The 20,641-nt window shown below is 43.8% G+C and overlaps 1 protein-coding gene across 16 annotated transcripts in view; it reads left to right on the top strand.

Annotated features, from left to right (window-relative positions):
* Positions 1–20,641, top strand: part of acaca (acetyl-CoA carboxylase alpha) — a 28,863-nt gene that overhangs the window by 5,616 nt on the left and 2,606 nt on the right. For 2 of the 16 annotated variants that reach the window (XM_047809651.1, XM_047809650.1), the window contains exons 11-51: positions 113–283; positions 754–915; positions 1,013–1,176; positions 1,272–1,526; positions 1,733–1,960; positions 2,075–2,225; positions 2,371–2,505; positions 2,690–2,836; positions 3,040–3,228; positions 3,317–3,417; positions 3,530–3,618; positions 3,826–3,950; positions 4,063–4,176; positions 4,272–4,385; positions 4,732–4,821; positions 4,911–5,029; positions 5,773–5,796; positions 8,107–8,250; positions 8,375–8,477; positions 8,928–9,035; positions 9,154–9,210; positions 9,465–9,509; positions 9,707–9,748; positions 11,057–11,272; positions 11,416–11,571; positions 11,668–11,871; positions 13,447–13,602; positions 13,850–13,996; positions 14,076–14,345; positions 14,490–14,587; positions 14,697–14,817; positions 15,205–15,315; positions 16,163–16,306; positions 16,871–16,991; positions 17,550–17,646; positions 18,184–18,280; positions 18,376–18,511; positions 18,725–18,902; positions 18,977–19,089; positions 19,407–19,561; positions 19,727–19,897. In XM_047809651.1, the coding sequence (XP_047665607.1) occupies positions 113–283; positions 754–915; positions 1,013–1,176; positions 1,272–1,526; positions 1,733–1,960; positions 2,075–2,225; positions 2,371–2,505; positions 2,690–2,836; positions 3,040–3,228; positions 3,317–3,417; positions 3,530–3,618; positions 3,826–3,950; positions 4,063–4,176; positions 4,272–4,385; positions 4,732–4,821; positions 4,911–5,029; positions 5,773–5,796; positions 8,107–8,250; positions 8,375–8,477; positions 8,928–9,035; positions 9,154–9,210; positions 9,465–9,509; positions 9,707–9,748; positions 11,057–11,272; positions 11,416–11,571; positions 11,668–11,871; positions 13,447–13,602; positions 13,850–13,996; positions 14,076–14,345; positions 14,490–14,587; positions 14,697–14,817; positions 15,205–15,315; positions 16,163–16,306; positions 16,871–16,991; positions 17,550–17,646; positions 18,184–18,280; positions 18,376–18,511; positions 18,725–18,902; positions 18,977–19,089; positions 19,407–19,561; positions 19,727–19,897 (5,568 nt within the window). Of the gene's footprint in view, positions 1–112; positions 284–753; positions 916–1,012; positions 1,177–1,271; positions 1,527–1,732; positions 1,961–2,074; positions 2,226–2,370; positions 2,506–2,689; positions 2,846–3,039; positions 3,229–3,316; positions 3,418–3,529; positions 3,619–3,825; positions 3,951–4,062; positions 4,177–4,271; positions 4,386–4,731; positions 4,822–4,910; positions 5,030–5,772; positions 5,797–7,443; positions 7,582–8,106; positions 8,251–8,374; positions 8,478–8,927; positions 9,036–9,153; positions 9,211–9,464; positions 9,510–9,706; positions 9,749–11,056; positions 11,273–11,415; positions 11,572–11,667; positions 11,893–13,446; positions 13,603–13,849; positions 13,997–14,075; positions 14,346–14,489; positions 14,588–14,696; positions 14,818–15,204; positions 15,316–16,162; positions 16,307–16,870; positions 16,992–17,549; positions 17,647–18,183; positions 18,281–18,375; positions 18,512–18,724; positions 18,903–18,976; positions 19,090–19,406; positions 19,562–19,726; positions 19,919–20,641 lie in introns of all 16 variants that reach the window. The other 14 variants (XM_047809654.1, XM_047809653.1, XM_047809642.1 and 11 more) reach the window with 13 other exon arrangements.

The raw sequence follows: 20,641 nt of genomic DNA, 5'->3' as shown, positions 1-20,641 counted from the left end.
AAAAAAAAAGAAATTTAGTCCTAATTAAATAGTCATAGTTGTGAAAAATGTGTCGTATCATTACGTGTATGCTAGGGATTTGTCACATGTGTGTGTCATGTGTGTGTCTCAGTGTGCAGTGAAACTGGCTAAGATGGTGGGCTACGTCAGCGCAGGGACAGTCGAGTATCTTTACAGTCAGGACGGCAGTTTTTACTTCCTGGAGCTGAACCCGCGTCTGCAGGTGGAACATCCCTGCACCGAGATGGTGGCTGACGTGAACCTGCCTGCGGCCCAGCTGCAGGTGTGTAAGAGTGTGTGTGTGTGTGTGTGTGTGTGTGTGTGTGTGTGTGTGTGTGTGTGTGTGTGTGTGTGTATGTGTGTGTGAGTTGCTTTGTTCTGTGTAATAATGTCTAAGTGTACATTTAAGGCGGTTGTGTGTCTGTACATGTGTGCGTTATCACTGTTTTGCAATAGTATTCACAAGGGCTCGTTTGCTCAAACACACACACACACACACACTGTATTGTGGTGCATGTAGGTCAGCGAGGCTACAGTGTGGGACACCGTGCTCTCGGGCCAGTGTGTCTGGGGGAAGGGTTAATGCTCTTACACACACACTCTGAGACACTCTGGAAAACATTGCTGTAACACTCTGGTAAACATTACTGTAACTGGCCTTATATTTACGTGGTCGAACTCTGAGCGTTAACGTGTGTGTTTGTGTGTGTGTGTGTGTGTGTGTGTGTGTGTGTGTGTGTGTGTGTGTGTCAGATTGCCATGGGCATCCCTCTGTACCGCATCAAAGACATCCGCATGCTGTATGGCGTGCAGCCATGGGGTGACTCCCCCATCGAGTTTGAGGCACTCTTTACCTCACCCTTGCCACGAGGACACGTTATCGCAGCTCGCATCACCAGTGAGAACCCAGATGAGGTGTGTGTGTGTGTGTGTAGATATTGATTTTATTTATTACAATATCTATATTCAAGGACTGTATCTGGATACAAGGAAACGCGTATGTTTGTCTCAGGGTTTTAAGCCGAGCTCGGGCACGGTACAGGAGCTGAACTTCCGCAGCAATAAGAATGTGTGGGGTTACTTCAGCGTGGCTGCTGCCGGAGGACTGCACGAGTTCGCAGACTCGCAGTTCGGCCACTGCTTCTCCTGGGGGGAGAACCGCGAAGAAGCCATCTCGTATGTACACTTTAATAACCGTGTATAACTCTGTCCGTGTGTAACGTAGGTAGTACGACGTACATTTAACATCTTGGGGTTTTTTCCCCCATCAGGAACATGGTGGTGGCTCTGAAGGAGCTCTCGATCAGAGGAGACTTCAGGACCACAGTGGAATATCTGATCAAACTGCTGGAGACTGAAAGCTTCCAGCACAACAGCATTGACACCGGCTGGCTGGACCGACTCATCTCAGAGAAAATGCAGGCGGAGCGTCCGGACACCATCCTGGGGATAGTGAGCGGTGCGCTGCACATAGCGGATGTAAACTTCAGGAACAGCGTGTCCAACTTCCTGCATTCTCTCGAGAGGTGAGACCTAATCCTAAGGACTTTTACAAATGTGCGCCGTGTTTCAGCTGTTTCAACTTTTGCCACGTCCATCCTTTTTTCTGTCCTTCTCAACTTCTATTATTTCATCATTCTTTCCTCACTTTGTTGTTCCTTTCCATGCTGCCTTCTCGCCCTTTTTCCCCTCCTACTTTTTCCTCACTCTCTTCCATCCTTTCTCTCTTCAGGGGTCAGGTATTAGCAGCACACACTCTCCTGAACACAGTCGACACCGATCTCATCTACGAGGGCATGAAGTACGTACTGAAAGTGACCCGTCAGTCTCCGAACTCCTACGTGCTCATCATGAACAACTCGTCAGTGGAGGTGGACGTGCACCGGCTCAGCGACGGCGGCCTGCTGCTGTCCTACGACGGGAGCAGCTACACCACATACATGAAGGAGGAGGTGGACCGGTGCGACTGTTACATTAGCGACTCTTTGGGCTGGGGTATCAGGATTTTGAGACATTTTCACAACCCTGCTCGCTGTAGATGTGTGTTTTCAGTGCGTGTTCTCTGGTCTTGTAGGTATCGCATCACCATCGGTAATAAGACGTGTGTGTTCGAGAAGGAGAACGACCCGTCGCTGCTGCGCTCTCCATCTGCAGGGAAACTCATCCAGTACTCTGTGGAGGATGGCGACCATGTATTCTCAGGCCAGTGCTACGCTGAAATCGAGGTACGTTTGAGTACAAAATACCAAACTTGGGACGCCTCTTGAATGATGGGTGAAGCACTAAAAGTTATTTACTGCTGCTTTAATAGTGATGAACTTTGATGCAGTGATGATGTTGGATAATTGTGTGTGTGTGTGTGCGCACCAGGTGATGAAGATGGTGATGACACTAACTGCCGCAGAATCAGGATGTATTCACTATGTAAAGCGAGCAGGGGCCGTACTGGAGCCAGGCTGCGTTATAGCCAAACTGCAGCTGGACGATCCCAGCAGAGTGCAGCAGGTAAACTTTTACAACATTTGAGTCGCTGATTGTCACATGACCGAGTGTGAGATTAGGCTCATTATATGGATCTTATGCTCTGCTCTTCAGAAAAGTGACTTCTTGGTAGAATTAGGATATGTTGGGACTCAAACTGACATAGGAAGGTGTACATCTGATTTGTGTGTGTGTGTGTGTGGTCTAGGCGGAGCTGCATACCGGAGCGTTGCCTATCGTTCAGTCCGTGGCTCTCAGAGGGGAAAAACTCCATAGAGTCTTCCACAACACTCTCGACCACCTGGTGCACATCATGAACGGCTTTTGTCTGCCCGAGCCCTTCTTCAGTGCCAAAGTAACAAACGTACACGCACACACACACACACACACACACACACACACACACACACACACACACACACACACCTATCACAGTGTCAGTCTGTTTAACACTGTGTATCATTCACTTACTCTCTCACTCTCTCTATCACACACACACACACTCTGTCTCTTTCACTCACTCTCTCAAGCTCTTATTCTCTGTGTGTGTGTCCTCAGCTCAAGGAGTGGGTGGAGCGGCTAATGAAGACCCTGCGGGATCCGTCACTGCCTCTGCTGGAGCTGCAGGACATCATGACTAGTGTGTCGGGTCGAATCCCGCCCGCCGTAGAGAAGTCCATCAAGAAGGAGATGGCGCAGTACGCAAGTAACATCACCTCTGTGCTCTGCCAGTTCCCCAGCCAACAGGTACACACACACACAAACATAATGTATCACTTAATGTATTTAATTACATAACATAATGAATTGTTGTTTTTCCTGCTTTTCTTTTCAGATTGCCAACATCCTGGACAGCCACGCTGCCACGCTGAACAGGAAGTCGGAGCGCGAGGTCTTCTTCATGAACACGCAGAGCATCGTGCAGCTCGTCCAGAAGTCAGTAACAACACACTCGAAATAACTCATAATCTTTGTTAATCAAAACCAGTACTTCTGTTTGGAAAAGTACCATCTTAAAGCACAACCACTGTTGATTCTGCGTCCACAGGTATCGCAGCGGTATCCGTGGCCACATGAGGGCAGTAGTGATGGATTTACTCAGGCAGTACTTGAAGGTGGAGGTGCAGTTTCAGCACGGTGAGATTTCGGTCTCTCATTCCAGCTCTGTTTTTTTTTTTTTTTTTCCCCTCAGTCAAGCAAACATAAATGAAACATCGATTCCGTATTGAATAATCAAACTCGTACGGAAACACTCTATGAATATTCTTGACCACATCTCTTAAAGTGTTGCATGGATCTCGTTTGCATCCCATCAGTCTACCCTGTGTGTATTTGTGTTTTCAGGTCACTATGACAAGTGCGTGTTCGCATTGCGTGAAGAGAACAAAGGTGACATGGCCAACGTGCTTAACTACATTTTCTCCCATGCACAAGTCACCAAGAAGAACTCTCTGGTCACCATGCTGATCGTGAGTATATTCCTCACATCCACACACACACACACACACACACACACACAGACATTGAGTATAGACATGAGTCGATTCTCTCTTTTATTTCTCTCCTAATGTCTGTCGTTAGGATCAGTTGTGTGGGCGGGACCCCACACTGACCGATGAGCTCATGGCCATCCTTACAGAGCTCACACAGCTCAGCAAGACCACCAACGCCAAAGTGGCACTGCGTGCCCGCCAGGTACACACACACACACACACACACAGAACCGATTTCACCAAAGCTGTGAAAAACTGCTAAAATCAGTTCTACAAGAGTTCTACTTTTATTTTAAGGTGCTGATCGCGTCTCACCTGCCTTCATACGAACTGCGCCACAACCAGGTGGAGTCCATTTTCCTCTCTGCCATCGACATGTACGGCCATCAGTTCTGCATCGAGAACCTACAGGTACACATTTGGAATTGTGAAAACTTAAACCGTTCCAATGTGCCGCCATCTGCTGGTCCACTTGTGGAACTTTTCTTCCAGAATTTCGGAATCTATTATATTTATTTCATTTATCGTTGACTCCATAGACAAAACTCTAATACAATTCTCGAAGGAACATTAAACGAGTTTTCGGGGGTCTATTTTTTATAAATTCTGTTTTATATGTACTAATAATTTTGATGTCAAGCCAAGAATTGAGTTAGTATTTTCTAAGTCATTGAATAATCTATGAGCAAATTCTTGAGTTGATTAATTTGATATCACGTTATCATTTCCCCCCCACCTTCTGTTTTTCATTACTTAGAAACTCATTCTGTCCGAGACGTCCATCTTTGACGTGTTGCCCAACTTCTTCTACCACAGCAACCAGGTGGTCCGAATGGCTGCTCTAGAGGTATGTGGAGGTCCTCAAACATGACATCACTTTTTTTTTTTTTTTTGTGAACAAAGTATGATTTTATTATTTTTTAAATTCTTTCTCAGGTGTATGTTCGGAGAGCGTACATAGCATACGAGCTCAACAGCGTCCAACACCGGCAGCTGAAGGACAACACCTGCATCGTGGAGTTCCAGTTCATGCTGCCCACGTCGCATCCCAACAGGTGCCCCAAGATCATGCATTCAATCCCTAAAATGCCACCTCTATCTCCCCTTACTCCATTCCACCTTTCTGTTGACACGTTGGTTAGGATAAGAATAAACGGACAAGGCGAATAGCCCAGGAATAACATAAGCTAAGCACTGCCTCCAGCATTAAGATATATGCAGTCTATCACTGACCTCATAGTGTGTCTAATTCATTTTTATGAGGGAAAGCACTTAAATTGTGGTGTTCTCAATTATTTTATATTTTTAAAAAATTATTTTTTTAAATCTGCATCTACGATTTGTGCATGCTCAGCACATTGGCTCGGAATGGCTACGCTTAACCACCCCCACTCCCTGGCTTCACTCACATGGCTCGAATGCATTACAACGCAGCCGAAATCAAAATGGCTGCCAGTTTGTAAACGTAAACTCAGACACGTTTTATTTCACCGCATGCCTCACCCTTGACTTTCTGACTCTTTCAAATCAACACTGTTCAAATCTTGAAATGCCGTGAATGTTGCATGTGTGTGCGAGGGACGAGGAAGTGGTCTCTGATGGTTTGGTGATTTTTAGGACGTTTAAAGGAGGAGTTCGTTGTTAAACCATTGTTATCTTTTCTTCTTAACTAATAAAGAAATATGTAAAATGTTTTAAGCGGTAATTAAAGTCACACCATATAGCCCTCGAGACCGCTTCCTGTCCCTCTTTGCCTGACACTAACCGATCAATAATCAATAATGTTATTTGATTGCAGAGGGAACATCCCCACTCTAAGCAGGTACAGTACATATTCCTTCTACTGTCAAGCAATTTTTCTAGCACTCTGTCGCCAGTAGTTGTAGTCTCAAAAAGAAACATGGCCAGACACCTTGGCATCTTCTCCTATAGACTCATATTGATACAAGCAACCCACATTTTTTGTTTGTTTGTTTGTTTGTTTAAGTTTGGAATGGTGAATGATTTGCTAGCACATTTAAAAATCCCCCAAACCTGCCTGATTACCTCATGTTCACTAACCGACTACCTTTAACATTAAATATACCGAATGTTTATGAATATAACTTGGAAATCATGTCAGATTAGCTCATGTTAACATAGTCTTAGTAGTACAGATACAAAAATGTCAGAAATCCTGTCAGGGGAGCTCATTTTAGCCTGTTAGCTAGGTTTAACATTAAATATTTTGAACAGTTATGAATGTCCTACAGATCCTCTTAGAAATCCTGTCAGGTTAGCTTATGTGGCTGGATAGATTTAGCAGTAAATATTATGAATATGATTTAGAAATCCTCACAGAAATAATGTCTGCTTAGTTTATATTACCTAGCTGACTAACTGAACATTATTATAAATATACTGTAACTTAGAAATGCTTTCAAGTTAGCTCATGATAAGTAGCTGGCTATTTTTATCAGTAAATATTCTGAATGTTTATGAATATGACAGAAATCTTTTTTACTTTTTAGCCAGCTGTCTAGTTTTAGCAGTAAATCTAAATGTTTTTTGAATATGACAGAATTCCTGACTGAACAGCTTATGTTGAGTAGACGACTAGCTTAAAATATTCCGAATGCTTATTAATATGACAGAAATCATGTCAGAAATCCTGTCTTTTTCACTTGTTATAGCTTTAGCAGTTAATATTCTAAACATGTAAGAATATGTCTGACAAATCCTGTCAGGATAGTTTATTTTAACTAGCTGGCTAGCTTTAACAGTAAATATTGTCAGTGTTAATGGATATGACAGAAATCCTGTCATTTTAGCTTGTTAGCTAGCTGACATTTAGCAGTACGGCCTGAAACTTTTTGAACATGACAGAAATCCTGTCAGGAGTTCTTATGTTAGCTAGTTGCCTATTTTTTGCCGTTTGCTCTCATTCAGCATTTACATTCACCGTCAACTTGCTAACTAACACGATGGCTTCAGTCATCAGCTAGCTTTTTTTTTAGCTCTATATTGAAAAATGTCACAATGTGTGAGCTGGTAGCAGAAAATGTTGATTCACAGAAAGAATAGATTGGTGTGTGTGTGTGTGTGTGTGTGAGTGTGTGAGTGTGTGTGTGTGTGTGTGTGTGTGTGTGTGTGTGTGTGTGTAAATAGGGTGCACACGGCTCTATTTGAGGTTAATGTTTTTAATTTAAGACCAAAGTTTGACCATGCTACTTTTCGAGTACACATATACGCTGTGTGTGTGTGTGTGTTTGTGTGAATCTACTGTGTAAAAAAAATATTAAAAAATTAAGCCTGTCTGGGGTGATTTTTAGAATCCAAAACTAATTTAGCATGGCTTATTGTTGTTTACGTGTTTAATACAGTCCAGACATCACGCTGGGTTCGAATTAAGTGTCTTAATTATTGAATTTAATTGGGACATGCCCCTTGCTGAGAGTGTGTGTGTGATTGTGTGCCAATGTTCTCTTAGGAAACTTTCTTCACCGCTACCGGACAGCAAATCTAAAGCTAGAGCAGCTAGCCGTAGAGCCAGTGATGCTGGCACTGCCAGGACAAGCAGTGACAAATCTACGGCTAGCACAGCTACATCTAATGACCTTGTGGACAGGTAGAACATGAAAAGTTAGAACTTTTCAAATCGTCAGTACTGTTGAGTGCAGTAAAAGGATGCTGCATTCAACACCGCTAAACGTGCTAACACCGTCTGAAATTTTGAGCATAGCCTTAACGGCCTAACATCTGAGATCGTTCTTTAACAAAACAGTCCGTTAATGTAGGGTGATGATGAGGTATTAGGGCGTCTCTTTGGTGAATAAGGTTCATGGCTCATGGGCTATAAGGTTGATGAATTTTCTGGGTGCCATTTTGACTAACTTCCAGAGTTTTGGTTTGTTTTCTTGTCCGTCTTTGTGGTGAATGTGGAGCATTTATTCCATTTCTTTTAATACATTTCATTTGCTTTCTTCGGAGTTGCTTTCAGTACTATTTGAGACTTTATGTATTGCAAGCTGAAGCAGCTCTGAAGGACGCAAAGCTATCTTTTAGGATGCAGGGGCTTCTTACAGGGTTTGTTAAACTGATTGTGAGCGTGTGTGTGTGTGTGTGTGTATGTCGGGGTGTTTTGTGCTCTTAGAATGTCCTTCGCATCCAACCTGAACCACTATGGCATGGTACACGTGGCCAGCGTGAGTGACGTGCTTCTGGACACCTCCTTCACGCCGCCGTGTCAGCGTATGGGAGCCATGGTGTCCTTCCGCTCCTTCCAGGAATTCACCAGGTGATTAATTTTATTTTGTGTGTTTGATATATTCATTCAAACCCGAAACACTTTTCACATAAAATACTACACCTAATATATTATCTTAATAGCACATTTTATTTTATTTTTTTTCCTTTTTCAGAAACATCAATGACGTCCTTATCTGTTTCTCGGACTCTCCACCCACCAGCCCCTCCTTCCCCGAGGGAGGAAACCCTGTACTGTATGGAGAGGAAGACAACAAGGTGAGCAGCTGAAAGGTTGATAGCTTCCTTCCATAAAATGCAGAAAACTTCACCATAAAGGTAAAATTAGAGGGTGGGCTTTGTGTTGGATTTCTTTAGAATAAAATCCAACTTTGTCTTGTTTATATTCGAAGCCTGTTGATTCATTCATTAATTCATTCATTTTCTACCACTTATCTGAACTATTCTCGGGTCACGGGGAGCCTGTGCCTATCTCAGGCATCATTGGGCACAAAGGCAGGATACACCCTGGACCCTTGGAGTGCCAACCCATCGCAGGGCACACACACACTCTCATTAAGCCTGTTGATAGTTTTTGAGATTAAGAAACAGTAAAAAAATTATTAAAAGTTGTGTAAAATGTTTATTAACTCGTTTATGATCTTAGTAATGGGTAAATATTCAGAAATTCTTACGGCGTGTTTAGAAAAGTGTGCTGTTTGTATGCAGAGCGCGCTGGACGAACCCATCCACATTCTGAACGTCGCTATTAAGACCGACAGTGACATCGACGACGACGGTCTGGCCGCCATGTTCCGGGAGTTCACCCAGTCCAAGGTAAACCCCACGTCAGACTCTAGTTACACCGGGTACATTCATACACTAGCCGCTTATGTGTATAGTGTGCAGTGCGTCATTTAAGACAAAATTACTGACTGGAATCTTTGCTTTTCAGAAATCAGTGCTGTTTGAACACGGCATCCGGCGGCTCACCTTCCTTGTGGCTCAAAAGGTAAGAATTACGTTTTCACGGCTTACGATTTTTTTTTCCTGTATTTTTTTTTCCCGCCATCCCGTTTTACTTATCCGTGCCGAGCTTTTTTTTTTACTAAAACAATCCAGGAAAAAAAAAAATGGCAATGCATAATGATGTCCAGACGGAAACCTGATCTTTAATCCAGACTCAAATCTAGCTGTTCCACTGCATGTTTCTTTCTTACTTTCTTTCTCTCCATCCCTTCGCTGTCTCGACACCATTACTAACAGGATTTCAGGAAACAGATCAACTGTGAGGTGGACCAGAGGTTCCATGTGAGTATTTCTGTGTGATTTTTATGCAAGAGAACAGATTTTCTTCTTAACGCGTAATTGCAGCTTGAGCTGATCACAGTTGACTGATTCGCCAAACGGTTTGACTTGAAGTTTGTGGACAAATCCCTGAATGTTTTTGGGTCTGTTGTGGGGGGAAAGCAGCGCAGTTAACAAAGGTTTTGGTTTTTCTTACACAGAGGGAGTTCCCAAAGTTTTTCACTTTCCGGGCAAGAGACAAGGTGAGTGATGTTAAATATCTGCTTTCTTTTAACCACAAACGTAAAGCCTGGTGTATAAAAATGAGTGGTGTAGCTATATGGGCTGCTATTTCTATTTAATAAATATATATTATTTATTTCTATTTAATAAATCATTAAATGTGTTCTTCATAGATAAAGATTTCTCAGAATTCAGTAAATCAGTAAAACCTCCAGAAGAAGGAAATAAAAGGGTAATAAATAAATAACAGGAACGAAGGAGAAAAATGTTGGAAGGAAGCACAGAAGAACCAAAAGGAAAGAAAGATGGGAAGAAAGCAAAAAGAAATGTTGCAAGACAGAAAGGAGGGCGGAAATGAAGGGCAGACGTGACGAGGAGAAAGACAGTTAAAGAGAGAGGAAGGAAAAATGGAAGGAAATAAGGAGAAGGAAAGAAGGGGTGTATGTGTGTATATGTATGTATATAAAGAAAGAAAGAAAGAAAAGGAGGGACTAAGGAAGGAAGAACAGGCAGAGAGAAAGAACAAGAAAAGATTGTAGGAAAGACAAAGCAAAAGAAAGAGAGCACAGAATGTAAAGGATAGAGGAAGGAAATAATAAAAATAAGGAAGGAAGAAAGGAGGAAGAAGGATAAGCAAGGAAAGATGGACAGACAATAAGTAGGAAAAGACAAAGAAATAGGGATGGAGAAAGGGGAGAACAAGGAAGGGATGAAAATGTAAGAGGAAGCAATAAATGAGGAAAAAGTAGAGATAGATATCGTCAGTGGCTGCGCTGGGTCCTGGGTTTACCTGCGAGGTTCTTTTTCTTTTTCAATCTAAAGCCATTCTTGTAGAACACAACTAATTCTGGTTTTGGTCGAAAAAGAGGAAGTCTCTCTCTCTCTCTCTCTCTCTCTCTCTCTCTCTCTCTCTCTGATAGCCTCTCAATCATGGTTGATAATGGCTCTTCCTGACTGTGATAGTTTTCTAAAATGGTTCCACCAAAGCTCATTACTTTAATGAACTTTTTAATTATTTCGCCCATTTGAGAGAGATGACGTCCATTAGCTAGCTGTGATTACCTACATTTACTAAATCTAGCCTGCTATTAGCGCCCTGGGGGGAGGGGGGAGGGGGGTGTGCGGTGTGTTTGGTCGGATCGCACCCCGTTCTGCTCTTGTACACTCCAAATTTAAAACATCTCATTTCATACTCTGTTCTCCAGATCTCTTTTTTTCTAGGAAAGTTGATTGTTTTTGACGATCTTGTGTTGTGTGTACATTGTATGTGTGTGTGTGTGTGTGTGTGTGTGTGTGTGTGTACGTTGTATGTGTGTGTGTGTGTTCAGTTTGAAGAGGACCGCATCTACAGGCACCTAGAGCCGGCTCTGGCCTTCCAGCTAGAACTGAACCGCATGCGTAACTTTGCGCTCACTGCCATCCCGTGTGCCAACCACAAGATGCACCTGTACCTGGGCGCCGCCCGAGTCGAGGTGGGCACAGAGGTCACAGACTACCGCTTCTTCGTCCGCGCCATCATCCGCCACTCAGACCTCGTCACCAAGGTAACCGAAAGTTGTCTATCGCAGTCTGGTTCAAAGGGTCCGTGTCTTTTCTAGACTTAACCATATTATTGTGGTATTCTAAGCAGTTTGTTGTTTTTGTTTGTTTGTCTGTTTGTTTGTTTTCTACGTGTCACGCTCTTTAGGAAGCCTCTTTCGAATACCTGCACAACGAGGCCGAGAGGCTGCTCCTGGAAGCCATGGACGAGCTGGAGGTAGCCTTCAACAACACCACAGTCCGCACAGACTGCAACCACATCTTCCTCAACTTCGTCCCCACCGTCATCATGGATCCCTCAAAGGTTCTACTCAGGAATTCAGCATTGTGTGTTTTTCTCACATGGAAGCGAGAGTCCGCTCTAAGACTGAAACAATGTGTGTGTGTGTGTGTGTGTTAGATTGAGGAGTCGGTGCGCTCCATGGTGATGCGTTATGGCAGTCGGCTGTGGAAGCTCCGCGTGCTCCAGGCCGAGCTGAAGATCAACATACGGCTCACGCCCACAGGCAAGCAGATCCCCATCCGCCTCTTCCTGACCAACGAGAGCGGCTACTACCTGGACATCAGTCTGTACAAGGAGGTCACGGACTCTCGCACGGGACAGGTGGGGCCCAATGACCGCCAGGTGGGGCTCACACATATCTCTCTCACACACACACACACACACACACACTTAATTTAATATTTTTTTACTCTGTTCCACAATATCACCAAAAAAAAAAACAACTATAGTTCAGCTATAAGCATAGTAAGTCAATAAAAATAGATCCGAATCAGAATCAGAATCAGGTTTATTGGCCGTGTGTTGACACACACAACGTATTTGGTTCCAGCTGTTTGTGACTCTCAAAAGAACAGACATAAATAACACGATACTACACAAGACAAGACAATGCAGACGATGTGATACACTATAGACAGGTTGAGTATTAAATATGAATACAGAATATATGACAGATCAGTTATGTACATAAAGTGTGAGAAGTGCACGGTAGTGCAAATAACAGTATTGTGCAATATTTTGCTTTTGTACAATATACAGAGGCGGTAGTGTGTGTGACGTATACGGACGATGTGATGACCGACGGTTCTGATAATGCAGTACTTATAGATATGAAGCAGGGAATATAGTTATGGTGAGTTGTTAATCAGGGTGATAAGGGGCCTGGGGAAAGAAACCGTTCCTGTGTCTGGCAGTTTTGGTAAACAAAGTTCTGTAGTGCCTGAGAGAAGGGAGGAGCTGAAAGAGGTTGTGTCCAGGGTGTGAAGGGTCAGTAGTGATTTTTACTGCCCGGTTACTGGTTCTTGTATCGTACAAGTCGTGGGGAGTGGGCAGAGGGGCGGCAATTATTTTTTCTGCTATTTTTACTGTGCAATGCAGTTTGTTCCTGTCCTGTTTAGTTGCTGCACCAAACCAGATGGTGATGGATGTGTGCAGGACAGATTCTATGACTGAAGTGTAGAACAGCACCATATTTCCTTAACTGACGTAGAAAGTACATCCTCTGCTGGGCCTTTTTGATGATGGAGTTTATGTTGCACTCCCATTTCAGGGCTTGGTAGGGAAATGGTAGTGCACGGAAACTTGAAGGTCTCCACAGATGACACGGGGCTGTTGGATATTGTGAGGGGGAGTAGTGTTGAGGGGTCTTTCCTAAAGTCCGCTATCATCTCCACAGTTTTGTGGGTGTTTAGCTCTAGGCTGTTCTGGTGTTCTCTTGTAGTTTGTACATCATTAAAAGGCTTTTGTCAGGATTTCCTCATATTTTTCTCTCTACAGCAGACGAGGTAGGTCTCCTCATGTTTTACAAACAGCTCCTTTAACAATGTTAGTTGTTATTGTTCCTAAATATTCCTACATTCTCTTGAGATTATTGTAACCGATACTTTTTTTTTGTTTGCTTGCCTGTTTAAACGATTTTCACGCATTCGTTTCTAATCTTATTTTAGTTATTAAACGTAAACTTTATTCCTGTATGTATTTTTTATTATTATTATTTATCTAAACGGTCTATAAATAAAGAGTAAGTAACAAATAAAAAAAAAATAAAACGAGTAAACCAAAATAAAAGTAGGAAATAAAAGAATGAATAAATTGTAATAATGGTCAGTTTATCCTTTTAATCATTATTAGTAATATTTATAACTTACTCTTTTTACTTTTTTTTTTAAATTGCAGATCATGTTCCAGGCGTACGGAGACAAGCAGGGGCCTCTTCATGGCATGCTCATCAACACGCCGTACGTCACCAAAGACCTGCTGCAGTCCAAACGCTTCCAGGCCCAGAGCCTCGGCACCACCTACGTCTACGACCTGCCCGAGATGTTCAGACAGGTACGCTCAGCAACAACAACGATACTGATGTAAATCCATCATCAAATAACAATAACGAACCATTAAAGGTGCAGAAAATAAATAATAATAATAATAATAATAAGTTATAATAAAATGAATGTCTTTCATTTAGGAAATTGTTTTTGTGAGCATTGGATTGAGACTGTGAATTAATTAATTAATTAATCAATCAATTAATTAATTCCCCCCAACCCCCACCCCCTGTGCCTTTCTGTCATTCCCCCAGGCACTAAAAAAGCTGTGGCAGTCTATGGATGCGTATGCTCACCTGCCCAAATGCCCCCTGCCCTCTGAGCTCCTCACGTCCACTGAGCTGGTGCTGGACTCACAGGGACAGCTGGTGCAGATGAACCGCCTGCCCGGTGGCAACGAGGTCTGATGGTCTTAGATGATCTTGCAAAATGAAATCCTTGCCGATTCGTGTGCACTAAAAGCAAATTCTGTTACTGTAGATCGGCATGGTGGCATGGCGGATGACGCTCCGGACCCCCGAGTACCCCGCAGGCCGTGACATCATCGTGATCAGCAACGACATCACGCACAAGATCGGATCGTTCGGGCCGCAGGAGGACGTCCTGTTCCAGCAGGCGTCGGAGATGGCGCGTGAGAGCGGAATCCCACGTGTCTACATCGCCGCAAACAGCGGCGCCCGTATCGGCCTGGCGGAGGAGATCAGACACATGTTCCACGTGGCCTGGCAGGATCCAGCCGACCCGTACAAGGTGATAAAACACAGCACGATGTTTACGATCAGTGACGTCAGGATTCGTCATGCTAGCTGCTCAGGAGCATAGAAGGCCTTTTCTACAGTGACATAAAATACACAGAGAACTTCACACATGGGTGGGTGTTTTTTTTTCTTGCAGGGATTTAAGTACCTGTACCTCACACCTCAGGATTACAAGAAGGTCTCTGCGCTGAACTCGGTGCACTGTGAGCATGTGGAGGACGAAGGGGAGTCGAGGTGTGTGCACAGTTAGGCTTTATTTATTTTCTTGGTGGTTGTATCTTCAGGGGTTTAATTTGTTTGTGTGTGTGTGTGTGTGTGTGTGTGTGTGTGTGTGTGTGTGCAGGTATAAGATCACTGACATCATCGGTAAGGAGGAAGGTTTGGGCGTAGAGAACCTGAGGGGCTCAGGGATGATAGCTGGAGAATCTTCACTCGCTTATGAAGAGATCATCACCATGAATCTGGTACAGGAGAAACACACACACACACACACACACACACACATATCAATATAGTTGGTTAATATGACACAATTTAAAAAAGCTTTAATAATTAAAAACAACCGATTTAAATCGAACTGAAAAACTTCTCGTTTTCCCTCATTTTTGGTGTTAATGTGTTTTGTAGACATGAAATTCAACACCGTTGTCAAATATTCTAGATTTTTTTTCGATCACTCACCTGCCCTTTAAGTTCAGTATTAGTAACAACAACATTTTGTATCTTCAGCAGGAAGCCTGTAGCTGTAATTGGAGCTGGTGTTAATTAGTTTGTTAGTAATTCTGATATTTATATGATCATTGTGATTTTGGTGTTAATGTAGCGTGTGTGTGTGCCGTCGTGTCGCTCAGGTGACGTGCAGAGCCATCGGGATCGGCGCATACCTGGTGCGTCTCGGCCAGAGGACCATCCAGGTGGAGAACTCGCACATTATCCTCACGGGAGCCGGAGCTCTCAACAAGGTGTGTGTGTGTGTGTGTGTGTGTGTGTGTCCTGAATTTCTTCCGAACGACCAGAACGGGCAATTTTCCAATCAACCAATCGTATGGCAGCAGCACAAATGCTATACCGGACACACTATACTGTACGTTGATGTAGTACTACAAGGTGATGTTTTTAATAAGGTGCAACTTACATATACATACAAAAAATAAATAAAAAAAGATTCAAATCATGTTAGAAACACGCAAAAGAGGGAAAAAAACATTCACGAATAAAAATATTTATATACGGAAAACATCCCCCGTCACAGAAATAAAACAAAGAACGGACAAACATCTACATCTGGAATTGTTCTGACCCAGAAACGCGGGGGTTGAAAATATATTCTATAATCGTTTTCCTCCTTTCTGACCCGCTGCACATTAATTGACGCAGCCGAACCCATTTTCGTCTCTCATACACAAAACGCCAGTCATAATTGTTTGCTCGCATGCATAAATCATTCCCGCGCTGCCCCGGCAGATAAGGGCGATTTAATTTGCTCACGCTTTAATTGCGTCAGTAAATTCAGGCCACGGAGTGCAGCAGGGTGACGCCGTAGGACCGCTTCTGTTTTGTTTTTTCGGCGTTTTATTTATTTATTTATTTATTTATTTATTAGTTTTTTTTTCCTTTCTAATCAGATTCTCTCATCTGTGACTTGTGAGATTGCTGTTTGGTTTGTGTAATTAGCACATCTACATTTTCAAATAGCAAGGATTGTTGTGTGTTGCTCAGGAAAGTTGAAAAGCTCAGAACGGCATTCTGTCTGTTCCTTACATGCTTCTCTCTCTCTCTCTCTCTCTCTCTCTCTCTCTCTCTCTCCAGGTTCTCGGCCGTGAGGTTTACACGTCTAACAACCAGCTCGGAGGTGTACAGATCATGCACAACAACGGTATCACTCACACAACGGTGTGTGACGACTTCGAGGGGGTTTTCACGCTGCTTCAGTGGCTCTCCTACATGCCCAAGGTGGAGAAAAACTCCCATCTACAGCACACTTCAATTTAATCCTCACGCTCCGGGCAGCTGACGGGTGAATCAGTACTAGCTTCCGGCCCACGCCGTGAGGAAAGCGTTAACGTTTAACATGACTCTGTAAGCACCAGACGCACATTTAAGGCGAAGTCTGCGGTTTTTCTAGGAAAAGAATCAACCAACGGGTTCCTGCTAAAAATAACTACTTTATTTTTTATTCTTAATTTATTAAAGGACGACAAGCTGTAAACGTTTATCCGTTTATTGCTACATTTTAATGTCGCGGACCACGAAACAAGTTCAGTTCTGAAAGAAATTGTCGTACACAAACATACACGGATCAGTAAGAATTAAAAAAAAAAATACAAATATACTTAGTATATATAAAAATATAGTAAGAAGAGAAATGGGGGGGGGCACGGTGGCGTAGCGGTTAGCACGTTCGCATCACACCTCCAGGGTTTTATGTGTGTGTGGAGTTTGCATTGAATTTTTTTACGTTAATTTTTTTATATTATTATTATTTTATTTGTTTGTTTTTTGCGTGTGTGTCTCCAGAACACGTCGAGCCCCGTGCCGCTCCTGGCAGCCAAGGACCCCATCGATCGGCTGGTGGAGTTCATACCTACAAAAGCGCCATACGACCCTCGGTGGATGCTGGCAGGACGACCCAATCAGAGTGAGCATACACACGCACACACACACACACACACACACCACAGTACCGCCTAGTGTTTAATTGGTTGGCTTTAACATAAGATAGTCATGATAGAAGTGGTGTGTGTGCGTAGCGCATGGCTGAGGGGGTCAGGAACTGCACCAGTAGATCACTGTAGACTTGCAGTAAGATGTTCAGGCTCTGGGTTCACAGAGATAAGGCTGCGATGGATGGCCCTGTGCTTTCCAGCCAGGAGACATTCCACATCGAGCCCAGACACACAGCTTCATCCCACACTGGCGTCACACTAAAATCTTTTATCAACAAAGAAAAAAATAAATCGTGATATCTCATCTAAGGACGACGGCGCGTTCAGGGTCACGTAGGAAAATTAGCAGCGTTCAATAAAAACAGCTACAACATGTTATTTTGCTAAATTAAGGATTCACCGATGCAACAAATGGGACTTTAATATTGTAGGAGGAAGTGTAACATTATAAGGTTATCATGTTATGTATTTGTCTTCGTCTGTCTCTCTCTCTCTCTCTCTCTCTCTCTCTCTCTCTCTCTCTCTCTCAGACCCTAAAGGAGCGTTTGTGAGCGGTTTCTTTGACTTCGGCTCGTTTATGGAGATCATGCAGCCGTGGGCACAGAGTGTGGTGGTGGGCAGAGCCAGGTGAGCTACACTTCACTGTACTAATGATTGAGCTCTTCTTCAGAGCTATTCCTCTCTCTCTCTCTCTCTCTCTCTGACCTCACTGACCTTTATCCTCAGTACCTCCAGGCTAGAGCGTTTGTCCAGAAACCCCCAGCTCTCATTAGCACACTTTAAAAGCCTAGAAGTTCTTCACCAGGGCTCATGCCGTACTGCCCCGGGTCACAGGGTCACTAAGTATAATGAGACGTGTTTTGTGTAAGAAGAGGTTTATGGACCGTTTCAGAAAGGAGACTCCAGTGTCCGCTCTTTGGAACGGGTTTCCACCATAAGTAACATTTTTACCGTCTTGAAAAGAATGAGAAAGCATAAAGCCGGTGAGGGACCTACTGTTGGAGTCGTTAGAACAGGAACTAGTTTCATGGATGTTGTAGAACTTTTACTGTAAGTACAAATGGATAAAAAGTCAAGTGTTGAAAAAAAAAGTCGACTTTTCAGAACCAATATCTTTTCACCCGCAACTGATGAACATTATTAATGATCGGGGTATCTGTCCAGGTTGGGAGGTATCCCGGTCGGCGTGGTTGCCGTGGAGACGAGAACAGTAGAGCTGTCCATCCCGGCAGATCCGGCTAATCTGGACTCGGAAGCCAAAGTGAGACTTGCACCCAAGCTCTCTCACACTGCTGCAGCTCCATGAGGACTCGCTGTGCTCACTGTGTGTGTGTGTGTGTGTGTGTGTGTGTGTAGATCATCCAGCAGGCTGGGCAGGTGTGGTTCCCGGACTCTGCGTTTAAGACGGCTCAGGCAATTAAGGACCTGAACCGCGAGGGACTTCCTCTCATGGTGTTCGCCAACTGGAGAGGCTTTTCTGGTGGCATGAAAGGTCCGTAAGTCGGCTAATAATAATGTGATATCGCAGTGAAATAGACTGCACTTTGTTCTAGAAAACGTCACCAGATCAACGATCACAAGCAATTCCAGTCCGTGTATAGGTCATACTTTTAAACTACTGCTAATGTATTAGAACAATCGCATTAACGCAAGAAATAAACCGATCAGAATTAAGACGATCGTGGTATCAAACTCTCGTCTGTAGACATGTACGACCAGGTGCTGAAGTTCGGCGCGTACATCGTGGACGGCCTGCGGGAGTACAGGCAGCCGGTGCTGGTCTACATCCCTCCTCAAGCTGAGCTCCGTGGAGGATCGTGGGTAGTGATCGACCCCACGATCAACCCACGCCATATGGAGATGTACGCAGACAAGGACAGCCGGTAAGAGCCTGACGTTTATTATAAAGCCAGACTCTACACGTTACGGGTTGTATAACCGATGTTCCGTCCTGCAGCGGTGGAGTGCTGGAGCCTGAAGGGACGGTGGAGATCAAGTTCAGAAAGAAGGATCTGGTCAAAACCATGAGGCGTGTCGATCCCATTTACACGGGTCTGGCTGAGAAACTCGGTGAGCCCAGAAATCGTATGTGTTTGACATGAGTGATGAACTTTAAACCTTACCCTTCATTCCCACAAGAAAAGCAACATGAAACAGAGCTTTTAACTCAAATGAGTTCAGTCGCACAGATGACGGCCCAAAACGGAAGCACTTATAAACGTGGCGATATTTTATAACCACTCAATAAATGTCAGACATTACGAAGAAAAATAAAGTAACCGCGATCGCCGATTGGCATCTGTACGGCTAATCCGCCTGCAAAGCGACGACGCTAATCCTCACGTTACATCAGCAGTCCGTACAGCTGTGTGTGTGTGTGTATGCAGGCACGCCGGAGCTGAACGTATCCGAACGTAAGGAGCTGGAGGGTAAACTGAAGGAGCGAGAGGAGTTCCTGCTGCCTATCTACCATCAAGTAGCGGTTCAGTTCGCCGACCTGCACGACACGCCGGGACGCATGCAGGAGAAAGGAGTCATCACTGTAAGTCATCGAGTCCTTTTCTTTTAGATTCCCGTCGCGCTGCCGTGGCGACTCGGATCCTGTCTCTCTCTAGTCATCCTGCTCCTAGGATAATACACGATCGTGTTTCGAAGCTAACGTGAGGACTGGATAATCAGCATAATATAATTTGCTCTGCATCGGCAGGATGTGTTGGAGTGGCGAACATCACGGCAGTTCTTTTACTGGCGTCTGCGGCGGCTGCTGCTGGAGGACACGGTGAAGAAGAAGATCCAGAGCGCTAACAGCGAGCTGACCGACGGCCAGGTGCAGGCCATGCTGCGGCGCTGGTTCGTCGAGGCCGAGGGAGCCGTGAAGGTGCGCAAAAATACAAGAAAAGTATTTTTTTTCTTTTAATATTTAATTCTTTTTATTTGATTAAAAAAAAGCGCATATTTTGATCTCATCTAATCACGTTTACATTCGTCCTGGATAAATAAAGGATCCCTGAAATGATAAGGCTTAAAATATCTGACCTTGTTTCGTTCAATTAACATGTAACGTTTACATATGTGCTTCTAATCATTTTACTCTAAATATATTGTTTATTTCCTGGGTACCTGAGAGTTCCGTCGCAATAAGGACGTTATATTTTTACACGCTTAAGTGATTTATTTATCTGACTTTCATTTTTGGGGAAATATTAATAAATAAATAAATAAATAAAGTGTATATAGTTTCCGTTAAAGACGGCGTATATTAAAGGTGCAGCGTTCGAGTCCGGCTCGGTCCGATTGTGAAAGACACACCAGGCTCCTGGCATGATGCCAAACCCCAGCGGCTCCTCACAAGTATCCGCGGAAAGGGGCGGTGGCTGAAGCGGCTAACGCATTAGCCCCAATCAGAGCGGGCTATCTTAAGCCGCAATTAATCTCCTCCCTGGCACGGCGCAGATAGGAGAGCAACATGCTGTTTCTTAATTAAAAGCAAACGGATTAAACATGATTAATAAAGGCCGTTAAATGTTCCAGTCGACCACGAGCTCAGGGGTTTTTTTTTTTTCTTCTTCTTCTTTTTTCCCCTCCCTTCGTTTTTCATTAGCAAATCTTTGGGTCCAGCTTT

Source organism: Tachysurus fulvidraco, chromosome 26 (genome assembly GCF_022655615.1).
Source record: "Tachysurus fulvidraco isolate hzauxx_2018 chromosome 26, HZAU_PFXX_2.0, whole genome shotgun sequence".
NCBI lineage: Eukaryota > Metazoa > Chordata > Actinopteri > Siluriformes > Bagridae > Tachysurus > Tachysurus fulvidraco.
The sequence above is the reverse complement of the archived record's forward strand: the minus strand, read 5'-3'. Positions and strand labels throughout refer to the sequence as shown.